Below are 17,170 nucleotides of genomic sequence, written 5' to 3' on the forward strand. Positions count from 1 at the left end.
GTCCCTTTCAGAAAACAATAGCAACACACACCCCCTCCTGAAAAAGAGTAAGAAACTGTTAGGTAAAAAATATATCCTGTTTCCACAATAAAGATAAATTTCCAAAGATTTCCATATATTTTTATCTTCCTGGGTAGGTTTTTAGTTTCTCTCAATTTAATCACACCTTCAGTGGCACACAACCCAGGTACACACATTAGGGTTTTTTGCAAGACCTTTCCAGAAACTCCTGCCTACCAGCTCAGTCCTGTGCTCAGGAAATACAGTCGTTTCACACTCCACTCTCACATGGTAAATGTAGAAAGTAAAACCCTGATGAACAAATGCAGACACTGTGGATGACAAGGAATAGCTACAAACTGTGAAAGAAAAAAAGTGAACATTGCTAGGCTAAGCAAGAAAGAGTAACTATTATCTTACACTCAAAGAGGGAAAAACTAAGCTAGTCTAAAGATAGAAGCACATGTAGTTCTTTAGACATCTCCCTTCTTGCCTTCTCTTTTACTGCTAAACATCTCTCTCCCATTACCATTAAAAGAATCAGAAACCTGAGCTACCAGATTTCTGCTTCTGTTTAGAGAAAATATATGGCAAAAGGCCCCATCTCTGCAGGCTTTCTTCACGTAAAGAGACATATTTGATAGCTTCAGTTTTTTAAAGCTGATAACTACAATGTTCAACTTAATTTGCTACCCTGCTGAGGACAGTTTTGTGAACAGTAAAACCATCAGTTCCTCTATCAGCTAAATCTAGAAAGATCCTTTCCCAGCATCAAGAGAAAAGCAATGTGTCAAGCTCATTATGGCTCCCCATGACAGAAGCTTAAGGCAGCTCCAGGAGTAACAGAAGGTTGTGTATTGGTATGCAAGCAAGTGACCGATAATCTCTTTGAGCAGATGTACTGCAGTCTTTATCTCCATTGACTGGAAGCCTGTGGTCAGCTTGCTGTTTTGCAGCCTAATAGGAAAAAGAAATCATTTCAGTCCCATTTAGATATTAGAAAATACCAAAGAAAATTCATCAACTGTCAACATGAGGATCATTTGTTTATCAGTGATCATCCTAAAGCAGTAGTCTGAGGCTGAGGTATTTTCCTCATAATTATGCTGAATTACTCAGTTACTACCATGTTTTTTCCATACCCTTATCTCCCTTGTCACACTAAACAGCATCTAAGTACATTGATCCTTTTAAGAGTGTACAATCTAAAAAAAGTTTCAGAAGAAAGTAGAGGTGATGGGGTCAAGAAGTGACCAGAGATATATTGACTGGTAACTCATCATATGCACATGATACTTTTTCCTGTTCTAAAGGATAAGGGGTTCTAGGACTTCACAACTGTATTAGCAACAGCATAACAGCAACGATTCTAAAGGCCCCAGAGAAACCTGGAGATATTTTTTGATTGCAGAAGTAATCTAGGGTTATGTTAATGAAATAACATGAAGAACTGCATTCATGCATCACCTGCTTCAATTTTGTGTTCAGGCTAGAATTCCACCATGGTCTCTGCAGCTGCAGTACAGCAGAACATTGGGGTGCTTGTTTTGGAGGAGAGACGTGTCACAGAAAATAGACAAATTTGCTTTCAGCCTGACTTTAATGGAAAGTCAGTCTGAGTTAGGGACTGCAGTTCAGTGCCTAGAGGTAGTCATGGATGAGATCAAAGACTCAGTTAATCTACTATCTTATCTGTGTTAATGGCAGATAATGAATAAGAAAATAACATAAAAACCAGGAAAGCTGAAGTGACCCAGTTCCTAGCTTGCCTTCGTTGCATTTGACTGATTTTGTGGAATCTGCTTTTGCTGCAACTGGAAGAGCTTGTGTATCCCATTCCCTGATGGTTTTACTATTCAAAAATGTCTTAAATTCCTTCTTATTCTTAAAGGAAGGAAATTTTTATAATATCATAATTAAATTGGAAAATTTTTTGTCTCAGCAAGCTGCCAAGACCAAAAATGTAAAAGCTCAGGAAGAAGGAAGTCAATAGATGCCTGAAAATGAAGTTGGGTATTTTCCTCTTCTTTTTTCCATCTTACAAGAAAAACTGAGTAATTTCATCAAATTCTCTCAACCCTTATGACATTTGTCTTTCAGGCCAAAGACTTCAAGGCTTGGTAATATTTCCTTGTAGGGAAACCCATCCATTCTCCTAATAACCTTCACCACCATCTCATTTGAATTTCTATCTAATCTTACTAGGTAATATTGTTATTGCAGGACAAGAATATGAGATACAATTTAATTTTTTAAACATTTTCCTTTCCTTTTTATCCCTTTCTAATAAAACATTAATATTATATTTCTCTTTTTGATCATGGTTAAAGATTGAAAATTATACTTTCAAACTCTCCTTGCCAGATGGCTATTAATTTAGAGCTAATAATTATCTGTTCATCAATAGCATTATTTTTTTTCCCATTAATATACTTTATCTGCATTGTTGTTATCCTCATTGAGCAGCAGGACACAGATCTGCATCTTTTCACTATTAGTGTAAGTCTTAGAGACTTTGAGAAATTATGCTGCACCATCAACAGATTTGGTTACCTTGCTGAAGTACAATTCTCCAGGTTTGGACCAAAACCTTCCTGAAAACTTAGCTTTGATATAGAGGCTGATTTAAACACTCAGTAGCACAGCCATCAACTCAGAACCTTAATTGCTAAGGTTCTTTGGAATTCTTGAGTCTGTTATTGGCCATTTCTTTTAATTCGTATTTACAGCCTTATTCTCACCCAAATTATTATTCCAATTCTGGAATTTGGTCAGGCTGAAAACTACCTTCATTTTCACAGCATTTGCTGCATTACTAATATTTTAATGAAAGCCCAATAAAAATGTGCTTTAGCCCAATGCTATCACAGTCTGTGGCCATCAGCAAAGTTGTATGGCACTTTTCCAGGATATATCGAGTGAGTTCAGTTTTTGGAAGAAATAAGTTTAAAGAACAATTGGTTTGAAAAACAAGAGAACGATTTCAAGCATGATGTCTGGACACTGATCTGTTCTTTCAGGAAGAAACTATTTTGCATAGTTTCAAACTGACCTTTCCTGATATGATCATATTTGCTCCCTGCTATTAGGTCAGTAAGAAAAAAACCCAAACATGGTGGCTGGGCAGCGGTAGAGGGCAAAGTACAAATTACTGCTGAACTGGAAAAACTCAGAGAGCAAAAAGACATTTGTGGCAAAGTCTTTAATCCAGTGGAGGGCTACTGCTTATGCCTAACTTTCATATCTAAAATATGAAACCAGAATATCTAAAAAATACATTTTTGAAACTCAAAATAGTCATCTGTGAAATATTTTATGTACATTTTAGTGCATGAGAAAGGGGGAGAAAAGCCATTCTTTCTTACATGTATCATCTTGTTTGCTCCTATAGAATCTTTTCTATCTCCCCCAGGGTCATCCCTCCCTCCCATTTACAGATCAGGAGGCTGAGATGCAGCTTGATTTGGCCAAATTCAACAGCAGAGAAAGGACCTGAAGAACCCAGGTTTCCTCACTTTTAATCAGAAGCCTGAAGCTGTGCCCAGTGTATGTTGGTTGCTAAGTATCTATTTGGTTCTTATGGAAATAATGAATACCAGAGAAAGTCTTGAGGCTATTTAAAAAGTACTCCAAAATTTTGTATCTCCCCTTCCCCAGGGTGAGAAACACCTCTCAGGTAAAGGCAGCGTGGAAATTTTAAGGAAAAGAGTTAGCTAGACCAATAGAGAAATTACTCAGGGAAACTACAACCTGAAGTTGAACGGAGATGGTATAGACTCTGGCTGATGGTATAAAATACAACTTCAATTTTCAGTAATATGAGTTAGCTGGCACCCTGTATTACATACCCAGGTAGGGTACCTAAAATTCAGGACCGTGCATAACAATCTCCAGGCCATCTTTATGTGACAGTGTCTAGAGCCCCAGACTTACCAATAGTTTAAAACAAAGGTCTTCTAAATGGAGTCCTTGAAGGCCTCAATTGCCATTTTTCTGCAAACAAAGGAAACAGCTTTAGGTGTGTTTACACAGCATATCAGTGTGATTATTCTAGGTACATGCAGCAATGCACTCAGATGACCAGTAACAAGTCTAATTTAACCCATTTGTAAGCACTTATCCTGGGTGAATGGATATTTTAGCATCCAGTTTTGCCCTTCCAATGTCTTGGTAGTATATTTGTAAGGCACTATTGAATTTCAGTAGAATTTTTTTAATCACCTTTTTAACAATATATAATTATTGTTGACAGCAAACCAACTAGAAGAAACACTTCTAGATTAATTAACAGTGACCTATAATTAAACTCTGCGGTACTTAGAGATGGAGTGGTCCCTAGATAATATTGCTTTAGTTTTAATGAGTGTTTATCATTCTTGTTTGCTTCCCTGCGGCAGTTATCAAGGTTAGTTACAAAATTTCTTAATTAAATGGAACTACATAGAAGACACTGCCTTAGCAGAAAACAGCTTGAAATATTAATGATTTAAGCATAATCTCCAAGTATGCAAACTCCTGCCCTACAAATTTTTATCACAGTTTACCTATAGAGTTCAATCTTTTCCTTAAGTCATATCTTGACACTAAAAACAATGTCATATTTTAGGATTGTTCTTGTTCTTCTATCTCTGAAAGATAAGAATGTGTTATTAAATGTCTGCATTCTCCAGCATGTAAATGGCTCAAAAATACATCTTTATATGAAAGCTTTGATATAGTATTTCTGATTCCTAGCCCAGGCTACACTAAACCGTTCCTAGAGTAATTAAGCAAATCTCTTTATTGCACATTTTCAAAATGTAGTCTGACAAATTAGGTTCCTGATGAAATTAAAGGATCACATTCCTATCAAATTCCATGTGGAGTTTGGTATCCAGAGTGCTCTGAGGAAATAATCTGACTTTCACCAATTCCACACTCTCAGATGACACCAAAAATGGCAGGTTGCACCACCCTGAGAAAAATTCTCTTTGCTTCCAACTGTTGCAGATTAAAAGTTGAAGTAACTAAAAATAAGGTAACATATGGGGCGAGCTTCATCTTTCAAATACAAGTGTTTGCTAAAGCTTACCTGGTTCACACAGGTATGATTACACTATATACAATATGATTATTATATGTAAAACATATAAAGACAAATATTGGTACTGCTAAAGAATGATCCTTATATAATAAAGTTTTCTTCAGTAGAAGTCCTAATCATCTCTACTGTTGCTTTGCATTGTGCTGCTGGCAAGGTATTCTTAATTTGTTTTTTTTGGAACAATAAAACAATGTGCATGAAAGGTAATACACACACAAAAAAAAAAGCAGATCTTGTCTGGTCACAGCCCAGTCTCCACAGTAGCTGGTCTGAGTAGCTAAAATCAGGCAATCTTGGAAAGGGAGGGAGGTTACCATTGTTTAAATCCTAAGTAAAAATAGAATACTGATTGGGTTCAAATGAAGGTTGTTCTTAAAGTAACGTGCTTACAGATTCTTGCTGCCAGTCTAGATACTTCTTATGTTAAAGCACTCGGACAAAAATTTTTAAGGGGGAGAGCCCAGTAGAAATTCCTACCTGCTAGCATTTTCAGGTGTAATGCAACAGTAAAAAAGGTATTGGAAAATAAAAGAGTAAGTATGGAACATTTACCCTTGTCAATATGTAACTGGAAAAGTTATCTGGGAAACTGGAGCAGAGCTGTTTGAACAGTGTATTCACTCACTGCCAATTCTTGGCCTAGTTAGAGCTGTGTGCTTGAAACAGCATTTCTCATCACTTTCTCTTTTCCTCCCACCATACAGCACTTTCCCTGCCCCAGTCACAGTTTGGCATCAGATTTTGCCAGCCCTGAACACTGCTGCAATTCACTGCTGAGTCATCACTTCACCACTGTCAGAGAACATCACCATCACTGCTTTGACAGGAATATTGCAACAGCAACCTTGTGGTACAAGAAGGGAGAGAGGATTGCACGACATAGGCAGTGGAAGAGTTGAGCATTGTACGTTCTTTCAGGAAAAAGTTATCTTAAGGAAGTTCCCTGAGGTTTACGATCCCTGGTTTGGAAACAGCACAATTAGCTCTCACATGCCATACCTCCAGAATACCCAAAGGATCAATGTTCGAAGGCAATGGGAACTAGAAGAAACTTCTGTTGTTTATCATGGTATTGTTGAAGTCTTCTGGGGTTGACAGATGCTGCTCCAGAAGGTTAATAAGATGAAGAAAGCTCTTCCAGCTGGACCGTAAGAGGGATTATGTCTGAGCAGCAGATAAACAGATTATTCCAGAAACAGACACTGCTCTTTTTTAAAACTTCATCACTCTTGTCTTACCACTCCAGTTCCCCAGGCTAGAAGTGTGGACGTTGGAGGGGTTCACCCAGCTCTTGCCTTCTGGCACCTGTTGCACTCTGCCTAGTTGCAATATAATGCAGTCCAAGGCTGGAGACACCTGAAAATTAATAACAAAAAAGACCTTTGGGGATTTTTGTTCTCTAAGAAAACAGAATTCTTCTACTTGACCAAAATATTCTCATTTCCTGCATGACTGGTCTTGAAAACTGAATGATCAATAGACAGCATGCATTTGAAAACTGGATTAATATTTTTGATCATTTGCCTTGCTCTCCAAGTTCAGGGAAGCAGAGGTAAGTTCCTATATTAAAGATTTAGATGAATTTTATATTGCATATGTTGAGAAACAAAATATTTGTAAGATCAAGGGCTTTCACGTTACAGAATTTTTTGTTTAGAATGTGGTGTTTTGACAATTCAACTAGACACACTACGGTTACTGATACTGCTATAAAGCTGAAAAAGAAAACATTGATTTTATTTCTCATGTGTGTTTTGCAGGTTTTACAATATCTGTAAGAGATGCTATTTAGCTCCATTTTACCTGTATATGTTCTGTTATGAAAAAATATTATTTCTAAAATGGATACATGGAAAGTGAAAAAAGGCTGAAAGATCATCTAAGTTTTGACATGGTTGGTCTTTTATCCCTAAAATGAAGAGAAAGTAGCAAAGTGTATCTCCACATTTACTAGTGAAGACAGTTATTCTCATTATTAAAAACAGCTTCAAAAACTTCTAGATAGAGAGATTCTGGAGGAATACACTGTACCGTCAAATAGACAAGAAATGGCAATACTGGTAAGGATTACTGTAATAATAACTATAAAATTATTTGCAAGAAAATAGAAATACAGGCAACTGCTCTGTACTTAGTACATCAGCTAACTATTGCGCTATTTAAAAACATTTAAAAGTTCATAACACTTTTAAAGCTACTTCAACAACAAAAAAGAAAATATGGTGATGTGATTTCCCCTGGTTATTCCCATATTCAATATATTTAGAGCTTTGGGGAATGTATTTAATTTTGGAGGAGGTTTCTCATTAACTTTTCCATCTATGCTTTGATATTTGTATAATTGAATTAAAAGCTAACATTACAACTGCTATGTGTGCCGAAGTCAACAACCTTCTATTTTTATGTCAGACCTGTTAATTAAATGCAAAGAATGCAAAATTATAAAAGAGAAGTCTCCCCAATGTTATCTAAATATTTTTAGGGAGACAGTATGAAATATAGTCTGCTGTGAATACTGTTTGGAAAGTTTTATTTACACTTTCAGGTTTTTTTTAAGAAATTCCTGCTTTTCTTAAAGAAATACAGAAATACAGGACACAGTTCTTGTATCTCAGTTAAATTATGTAAATCTTCTCTAGTGGACAATTAAAGTACTGAAAAAATCCTTGGGAATGTATACTGTATTAGTTAACACTAGAATTATGTTTTGCGGCTCTTTAACTTTGCTTTTTAATTCTATGCAAGTAGTTTCATTTAATCACTAATGATATTTCGGAAATATCATTAGTGATTAAATGAAACTAAAAAAAAAAAAAGAGAGAGAATGATGATACTTCATGTCTGACAAGAAAACAAGTTTTATCAAGATGCATTGCTCTTGTATTTAAGTTGCGTATTCTGTGATGGAAAGAGACAGAATGAATTCCAGGCAATTCACGCATGCTTGATGGCGACATTGCAGCCCCTATTTATAATTCCAACTTAGAAAGCAATAGTGGTGAAAGTGGTGTCACATAGTTTCACCTATTGCAAACTGTGATTGCATGTGACAATACATTTTCCATAACAGACCAGCAAAATGATGGGGGGCTATCTTGACAGAGAGGAATACTGAATAACTAGAAATATTCCTTGCCACCAGTTCTATAAAGTACATGTTGTATGCATAAGTGTACAATACTAACTTTTTATTGACATTTAGTCATGCCATACATAATATTTTTAAACTATGTTATTTCAAATATATGCACACAGATCTCAAAACAATTAATGCTTGTGTTAAGAAACTTTTTTTTCAGAGTAGAGATGCCTCTATGACTTGGCATTAGGTTCAGATACTTACAGAAAATATTTTTCAAAAGTATATGGGCTCTCCCAGTAGTCTGAATACTCACATGAATCACTCCTTAGTGCTCCTAGCACAGGTGTTTTGAGACCCCTATGGTCATTCAAATTTGCAGTACATGTAAACTGTGACAGACTAGGCAATAAGAGACTAAGATGTGAAATAGCCCCATCTTTAACTAAAAAATAGAGATAATTGCAAAATATTTACAGGGTTAGTCAGTTGATTTTTTTCCTAATGAAAAAGAAAAACTAAAATTCAAATTCTTTATTTTCTCACATTTATATTTAACAAAAAGTAAGTTAAGAAATATGGAGCTTGCTTAGTAATGTTTTTTTTGGTCCTTCCTCCTTGTCTCTATTTAAGGACCAAAAGAGTCCTTCTCCCAGCCATTTGGAGGCTCTCCAGGAGCACCTCCAGTTCCACAGTAAACAAACAGGAAACTGTAGGGAGCAAAATAAACACTTTAGAGTTGCAGTGTTTACCTTTGGCCCTAATTTTGCCACTGTCCTGACAAAAACTGTCTCTAGCAATGGGAAGGGAAAGTTAGAGGGATCAAAACTTTGTGACAGCAAAGAATCCATGCACAAAGTCTGAATAGTAAACTACTGAACAGCCAGACTAAATACCAAAATGCAGAGGAGCTTTGAACTCTCAAAACTATGCCTGGATGCTGGGTACCTCCTAGCACTTGATACTGGGAACATAGGGGAGCCAGAGTGCGTTCAAGGCTGTTTTGTGGCATTTTTTATTCAGCAAGCAAATATCTGCTATTTACTCAGCCATTCCTCAGGATACAAAGGCTTTTTGTGTGCTCTGTGAAATCATTTTAATTCATTTTGACTTTCCCCTTCCCGCTAGGCTGTTCTAATTCAGCAATAAATGTTTCAGATCTTCATTACTATAATTGCCCTCAAAAACAAAAAAAAAAAAAATTAAGCAAATTTGTGCCAAAGGAAAAGAAAAATCAAAGAATATGAAGTTCCAAACAGAGAAAGAAAACAAGAGATATCTGCTTTTTGCAGTGATATTATCTTCCACTGTCATCCATAAAATAAGAATTATAATGTTAAAGTTGGCTTTCCTGTTTGGGCTTACAAAACTATGAAAAGTAAGCCTTTTCCTTTTTTCTCTCCCTTCTCAAACAAATGTACTACATACGGGGTTTGATCTTTTCTATTTTCCGGCTAAAAGCCAAACTTTAATATAAATACTAGACCATTGTCACTGAATCTGAAAGATTCATTCCAGAAATAGTCCCACCCGTGCCATAGGGATTAGTGAACTGCATGTCAATGAACAGCAAGATATGTGGGATTTTCCTCAGAAAACACCTGTGGACAAGGTGATCACTATTAATAATCAACAGTTTTCTCCTTCTACAGGACATTAATTTACAGGCTACAGTAAAATAACTTGGAGTCTTAACCTACTAGAAATCCAGATTGTTCATGTTCATTTCTCAGCTAATTTTGGAAAATTTGTGGTTTGAGCAGTGCACTGGCATGGCCAACACCCATTAGATATTGTAAATATGGTGTTTTCTTTCCAGAAGACAGTTTTTCTTCCCCAAAGGAAAATTCTGTATGCATTCTACTGCATTTTGGTGCTTTAAAATATTTTAAATATGTTTTCCTTCCTTTTTTACCTCAGTCTAATCCCTTTGGGACTAAAATTAGTCTTCTGATCATCCTCTGTCACATAATTCTTCCATGTTAATCAGGAATTAGGTGCACTATCCTGTACATTCCATGAGGTTTGTACTTTGTAAACCCAACTGTGTTTCAGTTTCTTCCCCTTTGGAATGTGTGATATTGAATAACACACTTCTCAAAAAGAAAGAAATATCTTTCTGCTTTCATATACGTGTCTGCTGGCATTTAGTCACTGTCAGTTGCTATTTACTGAACAGAGACTTCAGAACAGTAACCTGTCCAGAAAACATAAAATTAACAATCATCTGGGAGTACCCTGACACCTGCCACAGTGTAGGGGTGTTCATATACCCTTACGTAATTGTAGCCTGCCTTATCATTGTATGCAAGCACACCACCAGTTTTACCTTTACCAATTACCTGCTCTGACAGAGAACACTATCGTCCTCATTTCACAAAAGCATGAGGACCTGCAGTGTGACACAGAAACTGAAGTCCTGGCTTGTAAGAAGCATTGCAGTCATACACCAGGACAGCAGCAGAGTTTTCTGGGCTGATTCTCAGAGCATCTGCCTGGTTACACAGACATTGGCAAATCAGAAGGGCCCAGACTCACAGCTACATAACTAATTGTGCTTAGGTCATCATGCTTTTCTTTTCATTGATGAGGTTCTGGCTTTTAAATTTCTGCTTCAGTGCAGAGCCAAAATTACCTTCTGACTGGCCACTCAAATGTTCCAATACCTCCCTCAGACTTTACCCAATTTCACGTTGACGATCTTGGTAACCCTGTTACCTGAAATACCAGTTTTAATGGCTGTGTTGCAGGTATACCTTTCATACATATGACTCAGCACAGATCATAGAAACCCCAGCAGTTTCAGGCAGGAAACAGTGATCACTCATCTTTAATTTTGTGATTTCATGATGATGGCACAAAATGAAGACATTTCTATTCAAGTTATTTTCCCTTTCCTCTTCTCCCTCAAAACTAAATGAATAAGTTGTCATGCTTAGATCAAGAATTGGATTAGGTGTCCTCCAAACCAAACTTAGTCTATGCAGCTTGATACATAACTAAGTAAGGTTAAGTGCAAGTCACGCTGTGTCAAAATGTGTTTCAGCCAATCAGCCAGAGACTGTAGATTGTACTGCAGAATGAGTGACCCTAAACTGTGAGGAAAATCAACCAGTTCCACTTACACAAGCTGAAGTAAAGAGATGACACTGGGGCTTCTGGCACCTTTTGATATACCAGACATTCTAGTTGCTATCATATGTGAATACAGTTACCTCAATAAACCCATTCTGCACTGCAACTCTTTGACTTATACCATCAAAACTGTTGAAATGTTGACAGGTATGGCAAAGCATCACTGGAACTTGAACTTATGCTGTCTCATTGACTTTCTGAGGGAATGGCTGTACCTCTTGAGAATGACTCATCAGAAAATTAAGAGCAGAGGTGCTCAACTGAGTGTTTTATCACTTCAGACTGGATGCATGTCTTGGGGTGACTTTATGATGTGTATCCCATATCGCTGCCCTATGCCCAGAAATTAGTTTTTGTGCCTTTCTATGCCTTTAAACTGAGCCTGAGAGGGGGAAAGAAAAATTGAGCAAAACTTTCCCAAAGCAGTTTGCAGCTTGTTCAAGGTCACACAGAGACAGAGACTTTTTTTCCAGCTGTGGCAGGGGAGAGAGGAAGCACCTGGCTTGCTGCTGCCTGGTCAGCTTTTGGCCAGTTTTTCAGCTTCCTGTCCCCGGAGAGAGACTGAGAGTTGAACTTTTTTCCTTCCCTGGAATTTCGGATTTTCTCCCTTTTCTACTGGACTGCTTCAACCTCAAAGCACATCAGGAGGACTTTCCACCGAGCACAGAGGGCCTGGCCCTGGGCCAAGCCCCAGCTCTGAGGAGACCAAAGGGAGGACTCTGACACTTTCCCAGGTTTTTTCTCCACAGTGAGAGATTTTAGTATTTAGCATTACTTTCCTTTTCCCGTGTGTTTGTTAAATAAATAGTTTTTATCTCTTTCACTTTCCTTCAAGGAAAATTTATTTGTCCCAAACCTGGTGGGGGAGGGGTGGTTTGTAACCTGCCTTCTCTCAGAGGATATATTTCTAAATTTGGCCAAACCAGCACAGCATCCCTCCAAGAACTACTCAAACATTTAAGTCATTTTCTTACATCTTTTGATATCATATCCATATCAATTAATAGAACAACCTTTCAGGTCAAATGCTTCTAAGATGGCCAAAGAAATACAAATAGGTACTTGCATCATACATGAGCATTAAAACCAGTCATTCTTCAGTGCTGTTTCTAGTCCAGGTTCTGGACTTTAAGCAGACTGTTACAAGATCCACAAATTAGCAACAAAACCATAGATGGCCTTTGATGTTTTTTATGAATTCCAGCAGCAGAAGTTTTTATGAATTCCAGAAGCAGAGTTGATGAATAACAATTTTCACCTTTCTGTCTGAAAGAGAATGTAAAAATTTCTACATTTAACGGGACCTATTACATCTGTGAAAACATGAGTTTCTTACTATGTTTTTTTCAGGTTGCAAGAAAATGTGTCAAAATCATGTTGACTCTAAGATTTCAGCATGTTCAATATTTGTGGTGTGTACAGACAGCATTTATTGTGAATGTGGCTTCATCATTATTATATGACAATTATATTCACAAAAGCAGGAAAATCTTACCAGTTGCATGTTATGCTTTCTGTTCTCATCTATAATAGGTAGATAATTTGCTACAATTATTTTCCCATGAACTGTATAATTAGTATAATTCAAAGAAGTTACTAAATTATCTCCTCTAGAGAGGGAGAAAAAACTATGTTTGTCTGTTATAAGGCCTACATATAAATTCCATAAAAATTGCTACAAATTCACAGTAAACAAACAAGATTCTTCCTGAAGTTGGTTATCAATTGTATTTCTCCACTTGGCACAGAAAACCACACAGATATGTATGAGCAGAGGAGGAGTGGAACAGCTGACGGATTCTGATATCTATTTTAGCTTCCCAGTGTTACCTACTTGCAGAAATTAAATTCTTCACACTTACTGAAATCCAAGAGCACATTGGTTGATGGCAGCCATGATCTTTGGCTAAATCAACATTCTGAAAAAGAACCATTACCTAATGCCATCTCCTAGCTTTGAACATAAAACCATTAAAACAAAAAGGTTTGGACCTTTTATTAAAATTTGCGCATTTACTAATGTCATTGTTATATATTTCAGAATTTATCACATTCTTCTTCAGATTTATTTCCATACATGTTCTGAGGTGTAGGTTGTTTCATTATAACCAAACATTTAGTATTTTCAGCATAAGGATTACAATAGGAATGTATCACAAAGATTCATGGGAGTCTTACCTTATTAGAGGACTGTGTTAACAGAAACCAGATTCTTCACCTTTCATAAACATTTAAACATCATCATGTGTTTCTGACAAGAAGCAGGATTTATGAAAACCCACCATTTTCCTGAATTCTCAAGAAGAAAAATCCCTTGCTATAGATCTAATTTTAAAAACTAACATAGTCTTTAAAAGGTTGAAAATTACAGAACTTACCTTTTAAGCAGAAGCCTGGAACTCCTCTCCTGTGTCATAGAGAGGTGAATGCAGCTTGTAACTATGTGAAGGTGATGTTTTGTTGTGCTGAATCCAAGCAAGAGATACAGGGATCACGCATATTTTGTCTTCAGTATAAAGTCTCCACTGCACAAGCAGAGCCTGGCACCTCCCTAAAATGTAAATGTGATGCTGAGTCTTGCATAATACAAGATATTAGTAGGTACAGGAAGGGTTCTATAGTGCTGAGTGTTAGCCATCATCTTTGTGGCACTCGTACAGGAAGTTCACGAATGAACTTCAGGCAGCTGGACACAGGATCTTCCAAACTGGAGGCCTGGACTTGTCCCCCACAGATACACAATTGCCACAATTAGAGATCCAGGCCTCATTCCACAGGCAATGTTACTGTTTAGTCACATTTAAGAACGGCATTCACAAAGCCAACATACCAAACAGGAATTACCAAGCTCGTCATTGTCCATATTCATTCTGAGAAATTAAAATTACTCACTTTTAATAAATATGTCTTAGCCCTCTTTCCTCCTTTGGAAACAGAAGCATTCTCCTCTGGCCACAAGTCCTCTTCTACTGAAGCTAAGCATCAATGTCAGCTGCTTATCTTGCAGCAAAACTTCCCCACAGTAGTGGATACTGGCCTCTTACTCAGCAGTTCACTGGCTAAGTGCACTAAACGTGAAGGAGTGAGATCCCAAGTGAGTTCCCCGCTGTGCCTCAGCTACCCCAGTCAGAGCTCAGATAACGCCCACCAGGATGCAACAACCGTCGTGGCTGAGCCTTTCCTTTCAAAGTTCTTTCACTGTGTACATTGAAAACAGCTCAGTAACATATCGGACGTGAAGATAAGTTCAAGCAAGCCACACAGCCTTGGGTTGAAGGGCATTGAGCTCTCAGACTAGACCTGAGTAGATTAAATATTAGTACTAATTTTTCTAGTATGGAATTCCACACTGAATTTTTGAAACTGTGAGCCTTTATAGTTGTGAAAACAAACTTGGAAATGCAATGTAAACACAGTCAAAGTTGCAGTGTCTGACAAAGCACTGGCAAAGCAGCCCTGAACATCAGCAAGAGTACAAGGAAAGGGCCTCCACTTTCACATCTGCATGGGAAGATAGAGATTGCTGCACTCAGGATGCAGAAAGCATTTGGTGATAAAGCCATGCCGTATTTTAGTCTGTCCCTGCTCATCTAAGCCCCTTTAAATACAGCTAGATTCTTCCCATGACAGTGACCTGAGGAAATACGCCATGGAAAAAAAAGATTTTAAAAGGAATAAAGAGAGGACATGTCATGGGCACCCTGTCACTGGCAAGCACCATTAGAATGTGGGATCCTCACCACTTCCATGAATGGAGGAGAGTGCCTCTAGGGAAAGAGCCCAGGCTATTACCTCTCTTTGTACTTTCTGTCCTCCATCTGGTGTTTCCATGGATCAGCCCGCTAAGAGATCTCAGGATCAACTTTTCAGGACTAGTCAGCTGTGCTTTTGTTACTGGCTCAATTAGCAACAAAAAGTTGCCCCACTATAAATTTAACTGCAACATGTTTACGAGATCTTTGCCAAATTAACCTTCTTGATAAGCTTTCCTCATTGTATTTCAGCATTTCTCCTTACATAAGCCTTGTCTTTTAATTATTATTTTATTCTGCAGGCAATATGTCTCATTTATCAATCAAGCATTCTTCTCTATCCTAAGAACATCCACTGATTTTTCAGACTAATCTGCTTTTTCACACATTTGAAACCTTTTGATGATTTTAATGGTAAAGTATTCAGACTTCAACAATTTTGTCACCTCAAATTTTGCTGTAAAATCTTTAGTTACCGTATTTTAAATTCTTCTCTTCGTATTCAATAGCATATAAATTTTCTCCGGTCAAATAAAAATAAACGTTTACTGGCAAAATAATGCTGTAGATAAATGTTCATATCCAGAGATCATCTACAGTGATGAAAAAAACCCAAACTACCAACTCTAAAATTTGAGGCCTTCCAAAACTAGTACTATCAACAGAGAGAAATTAATAAAGTTATATAGAGAAACATCCACTTCATTTACACAAAAAGGTATGAATAAGACCCTCTTTCTCCTATGTTTATAAAAGCAAATTTTAAAAAAAACAAAGCTGACCAATTATCAGAATTTTCTCTAGAATCCATTTCAATAACGATGTACTTTTCCTTTTTCAACAAGCAGATTACTAAGAACACATAGGAACTTTTGAAATTTGTTCCTCCTGCCTTGTAATTTTAGTTAGGGTATAAATGTGATAATGCAGGCCTCAAGAGACACAGAGGAGAGGCCTGGCCTAATTTCAAGAATTCAGATTTTTAATATGTGAAATGAATGCCATTTATCTGCCTGAAACCAAAACCTGAAGAACAGTACTATGCACTTGAGAGACTGGTATGGATACCAAAGCACTTTGATTAGATCCCATATGAATTAGATTGCTGTATCATATTTTGAAAATTGCTTGATGGTGTTTTGAAAAAAATTTTGTTATATTTGTCTAAGTTCAGGACTAGAGGTCAGGAACTCCAGAATTTAGTGACAGCTGACAGTGACTCTGTAGATAATTTTGGTTAAACTACCTCAATATTTTTTCTCAAGTATGTCACCTGGAAAATTTGGACATGGTATAGATTCTTTCATGTGAGAATAAAGGAGAGTTAGACATTTGTTTAAGGCATCTTGGAGATTAGCTGAAGTAGAGTAAAGCGTTATCAAACTTCTACAGTTATCTGCTCTGCTCTAGAACTATCAAAAAACCCTAAAAAACTTAAACCTTTTAAAAATAAAACTGAAATAGTCACATCTGTCAAACAGCAGGATTAAATAAGAAAAATTCAAATTGGGCAGAGTATATTTATGGTAAACAGTAAATATTTTAATTGCATGCATTTGTATCAGAAAAAATAACTAGGAAAAAATTACAGGAATTACTTATTTCAAGAAAAGTTAATCAGCCTAGTGTTATTGGGATTACTTACATGAGCAAATTATGTACCTGTAGAATTTGCATCACTCCAGTTTATTTGATTACTATGTTGCATAATATAAAGAAAAAGGATCAGCTAATATATATGGATTCAATTCCATAATAGTGTGTATCTTTTTGATTTCTTTTTTTCAACCCAGGATACTGAAATCAAAGCAGCTGAAAAGGTGTAGATGGAGGCATATTTTAGTAAAGTATATGGCTGAAACACCTGTGAGGCTTACATAAAAATTTCTCAGTTCAGAATTTCTATGATGCAGGGGAAAACAGAGATCTGAAGAATTATGAGGAAATGTTTATACCAGAAGGCAAGTTTTCTTCCATTCACAATCAGCAAATATTGGGAAATTAATATTGGACAATCATGTGGAGACAAAGGCTGATTCTTTCTCCAACTAAAATTTTCTTAAGTTTAGTAAAAAAGTGATTTCAAAGAATTATGATAATAAAGGTTATTCTAGTAAGAGA

General features: G+C 36.8%; 1 protein-coding gene across 1 annotated transcript in view; it reads left to right on the forward strand.

The window, feature by feature from the left end:
- Positions 1 to 6,568: 6,568 nt before the first annotated feature.
- Positions 6,569 to 17,170, forward strand: part of IMPG1 (interphotoreceptor matrix proteoglycan 1) — a gene marked incomplete at both ends in the record, with an annotated part of 52,517 nt that continues 41,915 nt past the window's right edge. The window contains one exon of the mRNA XM_082276762.1: positions 6,569 to 6,635. Within this exon, the coding sequence (XP_082132888.1) occupies positions 6,569 to 6,635 (67 nt within the window). The remainder of the gene's footprint in view (positions 6,636 to 17,170) is intronic.

The sequence above is a fragment of the Coloeus monedula genome (assembly GCF_965178545.1).
Source record: "Coloeus monedula genome assembly, chromosome: 2".
In the NCBI taxonomy this organism is placed as follows: domain Eukaryota; kingdom Metazoa; phylum Chordata; class Aves; order Passeriformes; family Corvidae; genus Coloeus; species Coloeus monedula.